At 56.8% G+C, this 14,103-nt stretch overlaps 3 protein-coding genes across 5 annotated transcripts in view; 2 read left to right on the forward strand and 1 right to left on the reverse strand.

Moving 5' to 3' along the window:
• Window positions 1-439, reverse strand: part of ASCC1 (activating signal cointegrator 1 complex subunit 1) — a 38,688-nt gene extending 38,249 nt beyond the window's left edge. Inside the window, exon 1 of one of the 2 annotated variants that reach the window (XM_054831257.1) lies at window positions 360-439. The gene's annotated coding sequence lies outside the window, so the exon portion shown is untranslated. The remainder of the gene's footprint in view (window positions 1-359) is intronic. The other variant, XM_054831259.1, reaches the window with a different exon arrangement.
• ANAPC16 (anaphase promoting complex subunit 16) lies at window positions 37-7,131 on the forward strand. Of its 2 annotated transcripts, none has more exons than XM_054831265.1 (4): window positions 37-243; window positions 2,044-2,201; window positions 4,379-4,453; window positions 6,248-7,131. In XM_054831265.1, the coding sequence occupies exons 1-4, from the start codon at window positions 188-190 to the stop codon at window positions 6,361-6,363; spliced, it is 405 nt and encodes a 134-aa protein (XP_054687240.1). In that variant the 5' UTR covers window positions 37-187; the 3' UTR covers window positions 6,364-7,131. The 2 variants fall into 2 exon arrangements, with proteins under 2 accessions (XP_054687240.1, XP_054687241.1); XM_054831266.1 differs by lacking the exon at window positions 37-243 and adding an exon at window positions 1,627-1,949.
• A 5,171-nt stretch (window positions 7,132-12,302) lies between these two features.
• DDIT4 (DNA damage inducible transcript 4) lies at window positions 12,303-13,747 on the forward strand. The gene is made up of 2 exons (XM_054831264.1): window positions 12,303-12,454; window positions 12,598-13,747. The coding sequence occupies exons 1-2, from the start codon at window positions 12,358-12,360 to the stop codon at window positions 13,071-13,073; spliced, it is 573 nt and encodes a 190-aa protein (XP_054687239.1). The 5' UTR covers window positions 12,303-12,357; the 3' UTR covers window positions 13,074-13,747.
• The last annotated feature ends 356 nt before the right edge of the window (window positions 13,748-14,103 follow it).

Here is a 14,103-nt window from a genome sequence, read left to right on the forward strand (position 1 = left end):
GGCGCTGCGGGCAGAGAGCCGGCAGGCCTCTACGCTTTAAAACACGGCCAGGTTTAAAGCCCCGAGGAAGGCCCCGGCAGCAGGCCCGGCCGCTCGCCTCAGGCCCGGCCGTTGCCAACGGTTACCGCTCCCCCACCCCGCCGGAAGTAGGAAAGGCCGCGCGCCGCGCGCGCCCGCCCGCCCCAGCATGCACCGCGAGCGCGATCACGCGCGCCGCCTGCGCCAAGCCGTTCGGGCGCCCAGGTGAGGCTCCGAGGGACCGGCGCGCCCCGGGAACGGGAGGGGAGCGGCCAGGGAGGAGAAAGGCCCTCGGCTGAACGGGAGCGGGGGGAGAAGCCGGCGCCTGGGGCCTCACTCACCGCGAAGCAGCTCGCTACGGAAGCCGGGGAGGGGCCATAGCGCGATAAGGCGGGGAGGGGGCGGAGCCTGGGGCGGTGACGCGCATGCGTAGGAGCGGGGCGCGCCGTGCAGGCGCCCTTGCGCTACCGAGGCTGCTGCTGCCCCCCCCCCGCCGCCGGCCGGAGTGTGGGCAAGGGGCACCGCGGCGCATGCGCAGTGCTGGCAGCCCCCCGCCTCCCTCTGCCCCCCGCCAAGATGGCCGGCGCCTCAGGCCTGAGGCGATGGTGCTGCGGGCACCGTCCAGGCCTGTCATCTCCCTCCTTGGTGTTTGCCTCAGCCTATTTAAACTATAAAGGCCCTACTGCTGTACCTGGGAGGCTGCAAGGCTTGCGAGCCCTGGTTGGCGTCGTTTCAGTGCGAAGCGCCGTGGAACTGCACCTGCCTAGGTTTGTTGAGGAAGGTGTTGCTGAACATATTGTTACCGTTTTAAAGGTTTCTTTTGCCGAGGCTTTTTCCGTCGCAGCCCGTAAGCCCCCAGCCTCCTGCGAGCTAATGCCCTGTTTTGTATTGTACGCAGTAAATGAAACAACCTTGAGCTTAACTATGACTGAACGCACAGTTCCTAGTTGTGACAGCCTTTAAAAAAACCCAACGTTTTCTCTGCTAAATCCTTGAGTGGCTTTCCAAAGGCACTGTCTGCATAGCTTAAAGAGTCTGCAGAAATGTATTAAATAGGATAAAAGAAATGTATTAAATGGTCAGGATAATTGTGAAATGCTTATAAGTGGTTTGGAGGAAGAGCAATTTCTGTCACTTATAAGTGCCAAGTGACAGCTTTTTTTATTATCGGGGAGGTATGTGACAAGTTTTAAGTGCTCCATCATGACAAACTTACCACCAATACCTCTTAAAAAGAAGGCTGAGAAAAGGGTATGCAAGAAATACCTCTTCAAAACAAGGCTGAGAAAAGGGTATGTAAGAGGCAACCAGGCTTGTGCTGTACAGGCAGATGCTCAGCCGCTCCCGGTTTAGGTCAAAAGCAGTGTTTTAAAAGCAAAAGCACATCTGGAGTGATGCAGAGCACAGTTGCCGCAAATGAGGCGCAGCGTGGCTTCGTGCAGGATGCGGCGCTGGAACTGGCAGTCCTGCAGGCTTCCAGGTTTTATGAGGCAGCAGGACTTTTTCCATGTTTGTGCTCCTGGAAACAAGGCAAAAAAAGAGAAGAAAGAGGGGAAAAAAAAAAAGCGCGTTTTTATGACCCCAGAGAGCGGGAAAAGTGCCAGGCAGCTGAAAGCCAGTGAATTCAGGCCAGTGACATGTGCCAGGTTATTTTTATGCACGCTCCGATCGTTCCGCTGAATTCCCAGGCCCCCTTGTCCGAGGGGTCAGAGCGTGGGTTACCTTCAGTTTCTGGGTGCCACCACGTGGTGCCACAGCTAACTGCACCCGTCCCCCGCTGCTGGGGCGCAGGCAGCCTGTCCCAGGCACGCAGGGCAACCTCGAACCACCAAGCGCTTTGAGGCTGCGGAGCCACAGAGCGGGGGCGGCAGCCCAAAGCTGCACTCGCTGGCTCTTCCTGGACCTCACCGCCTTCATCCGCCGTCACATACGTGCGTGGTCGCTGGCTTTGCGCCCTGGGAAAGTCCAAGACGCCCTTCCTAACTCTGCTTTGCCCTTTTTTTTTTTTTTTTTTTTTCCTTTCAGGCTGGGACGGGGTGAAATGGCAGCCTCTTCCTCATCCTCTTCAGCTGGCGGAGTCAGTGGCAGTTCTGTAACAGGATCGGGGTTCAGCGTTTCGGACCTGGCGCCACCCCGAAAAGCCCTCTTCACTTACCCCAAAGGAGCCGGGGAGATGCTGGAAGGTGATTTCTCCTGCCCTTCTCCTTCCCCGCTCCTCCTGGTGTGCAGGCAGCCCTGCGAGAGAGTTGCCGAGCTTGGCACCCCGCTGCCTTTTTGGGCTTTAGCTGGCAAAAGCTGGAGGGAGGAAGGAAGCACCAGGGCTCGGGTAGGTCCCGAGCAGCCCAGGCACTCCCAGCAGTCGTTCATGAGGAAGTGATTTTTCTGGCAGTCACCTGTTTTTTAGCTCCATGACAACACTTCAGACGAGGAAGTGATCTACCTGAAAGGGAATATGACGGTGTTAATTACTCATTGTTAGCTAATCCTTTGATGTCGGGCAGAAATTAACTGTAAAGATAGCTGAGGCAGGAGTATTTTTCTTGGCAAAAAGCGTTCTGGGGTTGGATTTGACTGGGCTAGTACAGGAGGCAGCTCGTATCCCTGCTGGCCAGGAAACATAAGGCTTGCTTTTGCCCTTGACCCAAGTTAAATCCTCGCCACAGAGGTCTGCGAGAGGATAAATCCGGGCTAGACCTCTCTTTTTAATCCTTCAAGGCCGAGCACGTTCCCCTTTTGGGCTCACCCTTGTAGGGGCGTTTCTCCAGGGCCACCTGGAGAGGGTCGGGGCTCTGACCCAGCGCGGTGTCTTGCATTTGGGTGCCTAAGCCCTGCTACCTGCTTTGTCGGGGTTGCCCAGAGGAGGACCCAGGCACGTCGCAGCTGCACGTCCCTGCCCCTGCTCTGGGTGAGGGAGGAAGGGCAGGTCCTCCAGATGACAGGGTTAAGCCAAGGTCTGTCTGTCTGCTCCCCTTGAACTTCCCGTGTCGCCGTGCCGCGCACTTGACTGCATGAGCCCAAAGTTCGTTGGTGTGGCCCTGCAGCTCAGAAGTGACTGCGTTCTGGTAGAGACAAACACGGCAGCGCAGGGCAGCTGGGAACTGATCGCTAACATCGTTTAAGGACTGGTTTTATTACACATTAGAGCCCATATGCCAGTCTATTGAAGTAATTATGACTAAAGGCTTGCTCACAGAACTTAACAAGCCCTCAAAACAAATTAAAATAATGAAGTGTTACCAAATAGACAGACAGCTGTTCCTCCTGAGAACCACTCAACAGGACAGCCAGGCTGGGGAGTCGGAGGAAAGGGAAGGGTATGTTTGGAAATAGCATGGTGCAGCACCAACAGAGCATTTCAACAGCTTGCGAGAGGATGCTCTGAGCATGGCGAAACTCCGGCTCTTCCCTCTTACCTGGGGTTCAGCTTTGGATTAGATTTTCTAGGGCCAGGGGTCCGTTTCTACCCTTAGTCTTTGAAATTGCTTCTCTCCTCGTTTTTATGGCATGGAGTTTTTACCTGATTTTGTTTTGGGCTGACCTGTTTGGCAGTAACGCGGCAGTTCCTCTGCTCTGGGTGGCAGCAACAACTAAACACCATCCCTGTTTCAGGAAGCTTTAAGTTAGCTATTTAATTTCTGAGATAAAAGGCAATACACCCATTCTTTCATCAGACAGGTACTAGTGGGGTAGCCGCACATCAGTTTCCCCTTCAAAAATCCCCACTAACTGACTGATTTTTATTGTTACTTTAACTACCTCACTTGTTTTTAAATAAATTCTTTAGGTATTTGGGGTTTTTTTTAGAAGGAAGTAGTATAAACTGTGTCAGTACTTGGCACACAATTAGCTATGTATTCCGGATTGCTTTATTTCTGAGACGGTTGTGTGATCAATTACTGTCTTAGATGGCAAGATACACATTATTTTAAATCCTTTATGCAGGGTTATGGTCTAAGCCCGTGGGAAATCATAAAGCATTATAAGGACACAAGCGTCTGCGCCCCGAGGGAATCGGAGACTGCCGTAATATTAGCTAGCTTCTCCTCAGCTTACCTTCTATTTAAAATGGACTAAAATTGCTTGACAGGAGGGATGTAACAGAATATCAGCCGGGATGTCTCCCAGGTAGCACAGCCATTCCCCAGCGGCACTGGGAGCCAGCCAAAACCCTGTGCAGGATTCGAGCGTGGGGTCGCGGGGGCTAGAAACCGGAGCGCTGCAAGCTCAGCACAGGGGAAAGTGTCGGAACAAGGCAAGCGGGGAAACCTCGAGCATAAAAATAGAAGGTCGGCAGCACTCGGTTAAGGCAGCTCAGTCTTAAAACTCTCAGGTTAAACTACGTCCCTTTTTCTGTTTACAGATGGCTCCGAAAGATTCCTCTGCGAGTCTGTCTTCAGCTATCAGGTTGCATCTACATTAAAGCAAGTGAAACACGGTAAGCACCGAAGCGCCGTCTGTTTTAACTGCATGTCGATTGGGGAAGATGGCAGGGGAGCACGGAGAAAAGGCTGACAATGTTCTCGGGTGCTGACCACAAAAAAGCAGAATAGGCTTTTAAGTTGGCGAAGTAACGCTAAGTCAGACCATCACCGAGTCCTTTTGCAAGCCCTATGCAAAGCGATGGGAACCCACACAGCCTGGGTGGGAACAGGCTGTGCCTTTCGAAGCTTGTTTTTCCATCAGTGTGTGCCACACTGCCTTCACGAGAGGTGAGGCCAGAAGAAGAGGTTATGGGCAGGAAACGCCCACGCTCTGATCTCGGCCCAGCGCTGACTGTCTTTTCGGCCTCAGGCAAAGAGACACTTAATTCCACCTTTGTTTCTCCGCCACACCGCAGGCAGGGTCAAGCAAGGTTTCCATAGGTGCTCTGGAGATGGACGTGGCACGACGGGGCTGACTCCGCTCCCTGCCTCCCCAAGAGCCTTACGTCTTGTTTGAACTTCCGCTTCCTTCCCGGGGCCTTTGCCAGCCGCCCAGGTGCCTGTCACTGAACGATGGGCTTGACTGCACAGCAGCTTTCCTTCTCAAGACGTTGGGCAGAGCTCAGCACCAGATTGCGTCTGTTCTTTGAGGGTCACGTCCTTTCTGGTCCCTGCTTCTGGTCAGCTAGAACGGGTACTTCCACGTGTTGTCTCAGACCAGAGAGGTTTCCTGTCCTCTGCTGATGAGGGTTGTCAGGAGGAGGTCTGGGGACAAAAAGCAAAGCTGAAATTCAGAGCCATTGTTTCCACAGCTCCGGCGCTACTGTGGCTGTAGCTACTGGGGGCTGCAGCGCAGACTGGCACCCTGAAACTGGTTTGTGGAGCACCGGGCACCTCCCTGTAAGAAATGGGAAAGGCTTAAAAAAAAAAAAAAAAAAAAAAAAAAAATTGAGGTCATCGTTTTTTGGCTTGTTTGTTTGACAGTTCCCAAAAGCACTGGGTTAGCAGGAGGTGGAGTGAGAACAGTCCTTCTTAAAAGGACCCACTGCTGCAGTCAGCAAAAATGACGCACATTTTATGTTACGCCCCTTGCTAGTAAGTTGACTGGGCCGTTTCTCCAAGAGGCCGCTGGGCTGTTAAACTTCCAGCCGGGCCAGCAGAAGGGCTATTCTCATCTCATCTTACACTGCAGGTAATCAAATTGAAAACAGAGCCTGCGAGCGCACCGCACAACTGGTCTGAAATAAAGCTGAGAGGAACAAGTTGTCTTGGGGATCCCCAGGGAGGCAGCCCGTCTCTCTGCGGGGACCTTCGTGTCATTAGCACGCTCTGGTTGCAGAGCCTTTCTGCTGCAGTCATCCGGGTCCTCCTCAAAGCACCGTCATTGCAACGAGGAGTTCCTGACACTGCAAGCTCTACCGTGGGCTGACCAAGCTCTCTCTGAACTTTGTTCTTTGGCACGATAAATATTTATGCTAAAGAAATGAGCTTCATCCAGTTTTCACCCCCACATGCTAATCGGCCTCGTGTTTCCCTGTTAGGATTTGAATTTAGGCGGCGCAGGCAGGGACGGGTAAATACACAATCAGAGCTGGACGAGGCCGAAAAGCCAGTCCCTGCTTTCTGCTGTGATCTGGTGAGGTCTCGCCGTTTGCGCAGGGCCGTTGTGTAGAGTGGGTTTGTATTCAGATCATCTCGGTGGGTTTTATCCTACCCTGTTCCCCACTGACAGCTGGGAATTTGCATCTAATTGAAAGGTTTAATCGCGCTGTCATTGCAAACCACGGTTAACTTTGAACTTCTCGCAGATCAACAAGTCGCGCGGATGGAAAAACTAGCCGGTCTGGTGGAAGAGCTGGAGGCAGATGAGTGGAGGTACAAGCCAATAGAGCAGCTCCTGGGATTCACTCCCTCCTCGGGCTGAGTGTGTTTGGATCGCTGCCTGTCAGGGAGCAGAAGAAAAACATTCTCTGGCCTGGCTTCAAAACACACCCCCATTTATCAGGATGCTGACAGCTGCATCGGCAGGACCGGGCTCTTTCTTTTTTTTTTTTTTTTTTTTTTGTCTTTTGAAGTTGGGAGTGGGGATCCCCCGTAAAGCTGCCAGTAAATGGAAATGATGGGATTCTTTAAGTCACCTGCAGCGTTACAGGCTGGCAGGGCTGAGTTTCTGTAACTTGGAAGGTAGGATCGGTTTTGCAGAACTCGGATGATCACCGTGTTGTTTACAGAGAAGAAAGACTTGCAGCATGGTGGCACAGAAACCAACCTAATAACTCGCTCCGGCCTTTCCCCAGCATGTGGCCGAAGGAAGGACTGGGTGATCCGCAGGCCGGCAAGCCCGCATCTTTGCCGCTCGAGCCGGGCCTCTGTAAAGCAGAGGTATGACATCCTGCCAAAAACGCTCTTCGGCCCTAGCCGTTGTTTTCTGGGGGTGAGCAGGGTGAGAACTGTCCCAGGTCGGCTGAGGGGGGACAAGCGGTGATGTTTCCTCCAGAGGTACCTCGTGTATCCCCGACGCCGTTCTCTCTCCGTTGCCGCTTCTCTTGTTGCCTGCACAGCGAGCGCTGGTAGGACACTGCTCTCTGATGCAGAAGCTGTATCTTTAATACCCTGAAACTTTTTTTTTTTTTTCCCCTTTTTCTTATGTATTGGATTGCTCTGTGATAATAAAATAATTCTGTCTTTGAAACGGTTTATCTTTTCGAAGCTTGGTGCGGGGGGGGGAAGGTTAATGAAGCTTGGAGGCAGCTTGGCTGTTACAATGGACAACTTAAGTTCAATTTCAAAAAACCCTCTGAGAGGAACTGAACCACGCTTGCTTTATTCTCAAAAGTGGACTGATTTAAATCAGCTTTTAATCCTGGTTTAACTCCGCCAGCAGAAAACCCTTACTGAAATCCATCCATTTTAATCATCTTGGGTTTCATTTGTACTTCAGTTCTGTTCTTGAGGGGATCTGGATTTCCATTTTCTGGCATAACCATTTCAACATGTTAATTTTCCATTGATTAGAGCCTCACCACCACGTTTTGCTAGCCAGCAGAAGGATAGGCTCAGTGCTTCACTTAAGCAATTGTACGACTTAACTGCTCCAGATGCCTAATTCTTCCATTTTCAACATCTTATTTACGAGATGATTTTATTTTTACTCACTCTTTCAGTCCAGCCGCATCTGGAATTGTCCCCATCTTAAGTTATATTGCCGGCAACTTGTTTTAGCTAAAACTAAGGGGAAAATGCATTCTGAGTTTGTTTATAAACTAGTTCTAGTATCAGAGTCAGCTTTTCGTGATCTGGACCCAAAAGCCAGCCCGGATCTGCAGAGGAAGCCCCAATTCCATCTCCGCGCCCGTGGAAATTCACTGTGTGGTTTCTAAAACCACATTCGGGCGTTCTCACGTAGGGCTAAGCCCCGCTGAGACGTGTCCTGCGCCGCCTCCCCCGTGCAGGGCCCGGAAAACCTCCTCCCCGGCCCTGGAAGGCCGCCAGCTCTGCGGGGGCCTCCTGCGCGGCCGGTATCACTTTAAACACGATGGCATTCGGTATTCAGACTCCATCCCAGATGGGGTTATTTTAAAAAGAAGGGAGCGTTTCAATCGTCAACTTGTTTGTTTGTTCTGTATCATCTATTTTTAATCCTGCTTACTCCAGCCACCTAAACTTACCTTGGCCAAACTTGCCAAAAATACCCGCCCCGTATCAAGACGGGGTTTAGGAACGGAGCCGTGCGCCTTCTGCTGCCGACCGTGGAGGACCCCCCCCCTCGCTCGCCCCAGGTCCCACCCACCCTACGTGCTGCAGCCAGCATAATCAGACGCAGAAGGAGCTTTTTTTTTTTTCCTTTTTACTGCTCGACCTGAAACTTTTCCACTCTGCCAGCCCTCTGGGGACGCCGGGGGATCGGTGCCTGCGGCTCTGCCGACGGGATGCGGCGCCCAAGCCTTGCCCGGATCTCCCTGCGAGCCCGGCGCGTGCCGAAGGGTCCGAAACCTTCCCTCCTCGCGTTCCTTGTTTTCCAGCCGGCGGCAGCAGGAGCAGGGAAGAGCCGCGGCTCCGTGCCCTACATGGCTTCTTTGTATGTGCGCCCAGCACCAAAATAGACACATGTGCAAGAGCCATGGAGAGGAAGTGAAAAGTTCACTCTGTACAGTACTATGAACGCAAAAACATGTTGTTGGCTGTTCCCTCCTCCTGCTCAGTAAACACTTTATGTAAGGCGGCGAAAACCAGAGGGATTGCTGCATGGTAAAATAAAATAAAATAAAAAAACCCTGCCCTCCACCTCCTCCAAATGCAGCTTTTCCCTGGCCGCTGGAAACTCCCTAGCCGCCTTATTTCTGCTTTGCAGATTTGTGGGGCAGAGCTATTCCTCCTCGGGGTTTTGGAGCACCGTCATGCGTGTGTGTCCCAGCTCGGGGGTCTCCGCAGCATCGCCGGGGGCTCGGCAAGCAGCTCAAGTGCTGTTTTGGGGCCGCAGCTGGGAGCGGAGTGGCAGGGGGAAGGGAGCCCGTGAGCTGCCAGCAAAAGTTGACACGGGGAGGGGAGGAAAAAAAAAAAGCTGAACAAAGAGCCCCGTTCAGGGCTGCTGGTTGGTTTTCCTGTGGGCGCTCGCAGCAGAACGTTATGTACCGGCGCGCGGGCCCTGCTCGCGCCTCCCCACCCCGGCTCCTCGCCGCTGGCCAATGGCCCCAGTGCCGGGGACGGCGCCAAGGCACGCGCTCGCCTTGCCGCCCGGCCGGGGGGGGGACTCTTCCCCTCACTGAGGCTGCGAGAGCGCGGGGCAGTACCCCCCAAAAACACCAGCTCCCAGTTTTTGCCTTGGACAGGGCAAAAGCATCCAAGGGTGTGGGGGGGTGGATTTCACATCCCCACCCTGCAAACGGCACGGTGCTGGCCCGGCACTCGGCGGCTCGGCTGCCAAAACCCATCCGCTGTCCTCCTTGGATGCACGTTCCTTGTTTCTCCTGCACGTCACGGGCAGGCAGCCTGCCTGCAGCTGCTTGTCCCAGGGGCAAGAGACGGGCACAAAAGATTTGGCTGTGGCAGAGACCTGCCCAGCCAGCAGCACGCCGGGACCTGCCATGGAGTCCCACCTGGCCCGTGTCACCCCCTGCCATGACTGGAGACCCAGAGACCAAGGACAGGGCCAAAGAGGGTGCAAAGGACACCCACCCTGCAGGCATTAGGGGACACCCCAAAAACCGCAGCTTCAGCTCCCTCGTGACATTCCCCATGGGAATGCTTGGCCACAGAGGATCGCACCAGCCTCGGTGCCAACCCCGTCCAGCAATCACATGCCAAAATAATGCATAAATCTACCTAAAAAGCAGCTTTTTTGGGCCACGGAGCTGCTGGGAACCAACATGAAGGTGGGGACTTCACCACGGGCAGTGGCAGCCAGCCCACGGGGCAGGAATTTGTGTCCCCCCCGGCATACATGGGGCACAGTCTGCACCCGACGTGCACTGAGGCACTCGCTGAACCCCCCATGCATCTCCTCCCTTCCTCCTCCTCCTCCTCCTCCCCAGCCCCCTCCCCCTGCAGCCTTGCAAAACCGCTGAGCTCAGCACATCCCGGGCAGGGGCCCAGCCAGGACCCTCCCCAACGCCCGCCACCCCCACCAACTCCCGCTTAACCCTTTGCAAAACCGGCCGGGCTGGAAATCGGAGCGCTCGAGCAAATCTCATCACGGAGGGAGAGGGGGGGGGTGTCCCAAAAGGCGCAGCCGACCAGGAACATGCTGTCCAGAAAATTTCATCACCCTGACACACCACCCCCCCCCACTCTCCCCAGAAAGGACGGCGGGTCGGGGGACACGCTGCTCAGCCACAAAAATCACACAGGGTTTACGCCAGCGACAGAACCCCGGGGAAGGGAAGCGCAGGGATTACTAACACTGTAGTTAAAACTTTGTTTTCTAGCCCCAAACTATTCCTAGAGGCTCTGCTGCAGAACAGCAGCCTGGGTCACGGTTTCTTCTGGGAGAGGAGCTACAAAGCCCCGCGATGCCTCCCCTCCGAGCAGAAGCACCCGCGTGCGGCATCGCATCAGGATTATTTTATTTCGGAGACTGAAAATTACGTTCCACTTTAAAACCTGCCGTCACACCAGAGGCTGCTTGCTCCCCTGCCTACCAGGCGATGTTATGGCAAAGAAAGAAAAATATTTACGCTCGGCTTCAGAATTCAAGCTTATTTTTAGCAAGGCGCCTTCCCTGTGGTCCTTTACCTCTTTCTCATTTATTTGCCTTCCCCCCCCCTCCCCGTTTTGACCCCAAAGCCAGCAGTTCCTCATCTATTTTCAGCCTCACCCAGCGAACATTTGTACCAATGCCTTGGTGGCTGTGGGGAGAAAAAAACCCACGAGCTAGATTTTGTTAAAAACAGGATCCCAAGCACCATCCAACTGTTTCCGAGCGTGCGTGTGCTGATTTTGCTGTGTTGCGCGGCCAGCGCGCAAATATCGGTGTATGTTTTTAACAGCCGGGATTGGGATTTGTTCATTTTTTGTCCCAAAAAGCAGAGCGATGGCCCTGCACGCCACGGGCACAAGCCAGGGCTTGTTCCCAGCTCCCCACACATCCCATCCCCGGGACGCTACCCACTCCCCTGGCTTCGACCTCCGCTCCCGAATCGGCGATGGATTTGAGCCCTGCTTCTCCTTCAACCCCTAAAAAAGCAATTTCCCCACCACCACGGCTGCCGGTGGGGCGGCCAGACCCTCCGCCCCGCAGCTCTCGGGTGGGAGAACTTGTCCCCCATCCCTCCCACGGCGGAGGTCACAGGCGGTGGGCGCGACACCGTCAAGGGGGGCCTGTCCCCCTCACTCCCGGTCGGCGTTTGCTCTCCGCCGTGTTTACCGCCGGGCTGTTATCAATCTCTGCTCAGGAAGGACAGTACCCAAGATAGCTCCCGGAGTGACTTCAGAGTGTGCTCAGCTCCTGCGATAAAGCCACAGGCAGCGCGGCGGGAGGACAAACAAAGCTCTTTATCTCCAATTAATGGGCCTTCGGCTCCCCGCGCTCCTCAGGGTCTGGCTTCGGAAAGGTCACGTACGCAGGGGCAGGCACGCACCGACCCGCGGCGGTTCTTAATTTCTCAAGAAACCTGGCGAACGGCACACCGGCACCCCCATCGCCCGCACCGCCGAGGACCCCGGGCAGGGCAGCCGCCAACGTGAGTCAGGCCCGTCCCGTGCCTGGGCTGCCCGCACCGCTCCCGGCAGGATCAGGCCCCGCCGGTGCCCAGCATGCAGACGCTGCCCGGGAAGATGAGGCTGATCAGCGGGCATTAAACACCCCCGCGGCCCCGTCACCTGCCGGCAGGCTTGGGGCCCGCTTCACAGCCCAGCGAGGGCACAAACCGGCCACTGCTGTCCCCCTGCCACTGCTGTCCCCCTGCCACTGCTGTCCCCGCCAGGACGTGCCTGAGGCCAAGCGGCGCGGCCTGGGACGGGGTCTGGCCCTGGGGGTGCCGGGGTGAGGCCCAGGCCGGGCGCTGAGGTGGGGGCCGGGGTGAGGCCCAGGCCCGAGCCAGGACCTCGGGGGTGTGCCCGGGACTGAGGGCCAGGCCCTGAGGGGGTGGCAGGCGGCCGGGGAAGCCCGTCGGGCGCTGCCGGGAGCGGCGGGCGGATTGCCCCGGCCCGGCCCTCCTGATGCAACCCCCGGCGCCGTTTGCAGCGCCCGGGCCGGGCCCGGATCGGGGCCGAGCCGAGAGGAGCCGAGCGCAGCCGAGAGGAGCCGAACGGGGGAAAGGGGCGGGGCCTCCCGCTGTCACCGGGCAGGAGAGACGCCGCGGACGTGCCCCGCGCTCCTATTGGTAGCCGCGGGTTGGAGGGGCGGGGCTTCCCGCACCGCCCCTATATAAGGCGGCCGGTGGGCGGCTGCGGGAGCAGAGCGGGCGGCGGAGGCGGCGCCATGCCCGGGCTGTGGGAGCGGCTGGCGGGCGGCGAGCGGGGCTGCCTGGAGACCTCCGACTGCGAGTCCCTGGGCAGCGCCTCCGGCTCGGAGGGAGGTGAGTGGTGGTCCCTGGGGGAGGCCCCCTCCCCGGGGGTCCCTCTGAGGGGTGCGGGTGCTGTGCCGAGCCCCTCGTGCCCCACTTACACCCCCCCAAACCGTGAGACCCCGGCACTGATCTCCCTCCCGTCCCCTCTGCAGATGCCGAATACGCCGAAGGGGTCTCCCTGCCGGACCTGGACCTGCTGCACGACCCCGAGGACGAGCTGCTGTGCGCCAACCTGATGGACCTGGTCCAGGCCACGCTGGGCAGAGCCCCGCTGGGCGCCAAGCGCTGCTCCCGGCTCCTCATGCCGGCCCAGCTCCTGGCGCAGGTGAGGACCGAGCTGCTGCGCCTGGCCTGCAGCGAGCCCTGCGGGCTGCGCGGGGCCCTCCTCGACCTCTGCGTGGAGCACGGCAAGGCCTGCCACGACGTGGGGCACATCGCCGTGGACCCCGCCGTGGTACCCACCTTCCAGCTCACCCTGGTGCTCCGGCTGGACTCCCGCCTCTGGCCCAAAATCCAGGGACTCTTCACCTCGGGGCCGGCTTTCACGCCGCTGAAGCTGAGCACGGGCTTCAGGGTCATCAAGAAGAAGCTGTACAGCTCCGAGCAGCTGCTCATAGAGGAGTGCTGATGGGGCCGTGCCGGAGAAGCGACTTACCCAAGTGCTTTGGAAGATCCGGTTAGAGCGTGGCGGCTCCCGCTGTAGTTTAGGTTAGGCTGGAGTAGAGCTGTAGGTGGAAGTAGTTGGGGCAGACGGGGGTGCCCGCCTGTGCCGAGGCATCCCTGATGCAGACCAGGACCCAGGCGGAGGTCGCTTCACGCTGTCGATGATTGTGGGATGATTGCGGCGACTGCGCTCCTGGACGTGGCAGCAGGGCTGCTGGGGGGCAGACGGTCTCCTGATTAATCATGCGTGGGGTGGTTTTTTTTTCTGTAATGAGATTGTAATCAATGGGGTTCCTGGGGGAGGGGGTGTGCGTGTGGGAGTGAGCGAGGGCTGGGCTGTGGGTCTGGATCAAAAGTGAAACCCCACTGCTGGCACGGGGGCGGCTCTGCGCTGGATCCCGGGAAGGCGGGAGGGGGGTCGGGAATCATGTTGTGTCTTTGATCACGAGAGGAAGGAGTGGGGGGAGAGGGGTGTGCGCGAGGTGACGGAGGGCAGGACCCCTGGCTGTGACACACCGTGGGCGCTTCATTGGTTACAGTTTACACTCATACACTTGATGTTCAAGTGCAAGACTTCCTATGCAATCGTGTCGGGGTGGGTTTTTTTACTTTTCTAATAAAACTTGTCTTAATTGATAACCTGCTGTCTCCCTGTTGTCACTGTAATCCGGAGGGGGATGATGCAACCGCTTCCCCCATGATCTGCAATCCCCACTGGCATCCTCAGGAAGCTTTTCCCTGGCAGGGCAGCCCCTGGGCTGGGAGCTGAAGGTTTCAGGACTGGCAGGGGGAATCCTGCTGTGCCCACCCCTAATTGTGGGTCACAGGGCTGTGACTCACGGGGGGGGGGGGGGGGGGCTGAGTCAGACCCCTGAGCCAGCCAGGTGCCTGTTTGTCCCCTGCAGAGGAGCACCCTGGCACCCCAGCCAGGGGCTGCTGCTCCTCCCCTGGGAGCTACCAGGGGGATTTTGGGTGGAAAAGCAGGAGAATTGGGT

The sequence above is a fragment of the Grus americana genome, chromosome 7 (assembly GCF_028858705.1).
Source record: "Grus americana isolate bGruAme1 chromosome 7, bGruAme1.mat, whole genome shotgun sequence".
NCBI lineage: Eukaryota > Metazoa > Chordata > Aves > Gruiformes > Gruidae > Grus > Grus americana.